General features: G+C 61.0%; 1 protein-coding gene across 1 annotated transcript in view; it reads left to right on the top strand.

Annotated features, from left to right (window-relative positions):
• Positions 1-2,103, top strand: part of SNX11 (sorting nexin 11) — a 4,477-nt gene that overhangs the window by 2,048 nt on the left and 326 nt on the right. Inside the window, exons 3-6 of the mRNA XM_010008583.1 lie at positions 58-144; positions 457-557; positions 724-822; positions 996-1,190. Of these exons, the coding sequence (XP_010006885.1) occupies positions 58-144; positions 457-557; positions 724-822; positions 996-1,190 (482 nt within the window). The remainder of the gene's footprint in view (positions 1-57; positions 145-456; positions 558-723; positions 823-995; positions 1,191-2,103) is intronic.

The raw sequence follows: 2,103 nt of genomic DNA, 5'->3' as shown, positions 1-2,103 counted from the left end.
AGCCCTGCCAAGGGGGGGGTGATCCTGGGGCAGTTTTCCCACGGGGTTTTCCCACAGGAGCTGACCACGGTGCGCGTGCAGGACCCGCGGGTGCAGAACGAGGGCTCCTGGAATTCCTATGTGGATTATAAAATCTTCCTGCACGTGAGTTCAGGGGGAGGAGCTCAGGGGCTCACTGGTGCTATACACGGGGCTGTGTCTGGGTGGGGGGTGGAGGCAGCCCCTGGGGGGGGCCCTCAGCAGCCCCCCCAGCCCTCTGCACTGTCTCTGTGGGGGTCTCAGACCCAACTTCTCCCCTGGAGCCTGCTGGGCTCTTCCAGGCACTCCAAGCCCTAAAAAGCCCCATGTCTTGAGGGGATCCCTTAGCAGCTGAGCTCAGGGGACTGTGCAGGTGACATCCTGCCCTGCTGCCCCTCCAGGACGTGGATTATTTCCACGGTGGGTTTTTCTTTCCAGACCAACAGCAAGGCCTTCACTGCCAAGACCTCATGCGTGCGGCGCCGGTACCGTGAGTTCGTGTGGCTGAGGAGGCAGCTCCAGAAGAATGCTGGCTTGGTGTGAGTATCCCTCCTGCTCCCTGCTGCCCCCTCCCACAGCCAGGCACTGTCCCCCACTGTTCTCTGAAAGATGTGGGTAGAAACTCCAGACACAAACAGGGGATACCTGCTGCCACGTTGTCCCCGTGTTTCTGGGATGACCTGACCTGCTGCCTCTGCCCTGCAGGCCTGTCCCAGAGCTGCCCGGGAAATCCACTTTCTTCGTGGGCAGCACGGATGAGTTCATCGAGAAGAGGAGGCAGGGGCTGCAGCAGTTCCTGGAGAAGTGAGTGTGGCGTTTGGAAGGGCTGGACTGGACGGAGGGGGAGGGACACGCTGCTCCCGGCCCAGCAGAGGTGGCAGCAGAGCTGCTGCTGCTCCCCGCGGTGCTGCGGGGTCGAACTCAGCGTGTTCTGGCTGCACCCCTGGCTCAGCCTCCCCCTCTCTGTGTGTGCGCAGGGTGGTGCAGAACGTGGTGCTCCTCTCCGACAGCCGGCTGCACCTTTTCCTGCAGAGCCAGCTCTCCGTGCCCGAGATCGAGGCGTGTGTGCAGGGCCAGGGCCCGCAGACGGTGACCGGAGCCATCCTGCACTACGCCATGTCCAACTGCGGCTGGGGGCGGGACGAGGAGCCGGGAGGGGACCCGCACGGCAGGTAGGGAGGGAGGGAAGGGCCTGGGAGGAGCCATCCCAGCTCCTTGCTGTGCCTGGAGCTGCTCCCTGCCAGCTGGAGCTGGCCTGGCTGCCGGCAAGGCTCCCAGCTCCGGGTGACTTGCTGCCTGCACCTCCCCTTGGCAGTGCTTGTACCTCTGGGGCTTGATTTGAAATGGTTTGGTGCCTGTGCAAGGGACTTCCAGAGGCTGGGAACAGCCTCTGCTGTGACACTGGAGGAGCTGCCAGGCTTCTTAGAGACCCCAGAATGGTTTTGAGCTTTCTGTCCCATCCTGCTTACAGTCATTGGAGAGAGTGAAGTTGTTCCCCAGCCCTGCACACCGAGTGGGCAGGATTCCTGGGGGAGCAGCTGGATGTCACAGGCTGTCACCAGCAGTACTGTCCTCTGGGAGGGTGACCTGTTCTGGCCAAGGCTTAGCAGAAAAGAGCCTGAGTCTCTTCAGAAGAGCTTAAGCTGAGGTTTACAAAGGTCTTTGGCTGTTTTCCTTAATCTCTGAGTGAGGAGCCTCTGGAGGCTTCCAAAGCTCAGGCTTTCTGTGTGCCTTGGTCCTGGCAGTGTGAGCAGGGTCTGCAGTTCCTCCTGCCCATCCCAGTCCTTGCTGAGTTGCTGGGGGATTCACTGGGTATCTCCAAGGGGGGAGTCCTCACAGGAGCTATTACCTGCCAAGGAGGAGGTCGTGCCTGGCCTTCCACACCCTCCCTCCCCCCCCCAGCCCCCGTGTTTCTTCATCTTGGTTTTCAAATAGCAGGAAGAAAGAGGTGTCTGGACTCCAGCGAGAGACCTGTTTTTAAATAGAACCCTTCTGGTTTAAGGAGGGGGTTTGAGGGAGCACAGCAGCCCAGGCTCATGGGTAGGTACCCAGGCAGTGCAGCTCCCTGTGTCCCCAAGCTGACAG

Source organism: Chaetura pelagica, unplaced genomic scaffold, assembly GCF_000747805.2.
Source record: "Chaetura pelagica isolate M959 unplaced genomic scaffold, ChaPel_1.0 scaffold462, whole genome shotgun sequence".
NCBI lineage: Eukaryota > Metazoa > Chordata > Aves > Apodiformes > Apodidae > Chaetura > Chaetura pelagica.
Note: the sequence above shows the minus strand (reverse complement) of the source record. Positions and strands in the feature narration are given on the sequence as shown.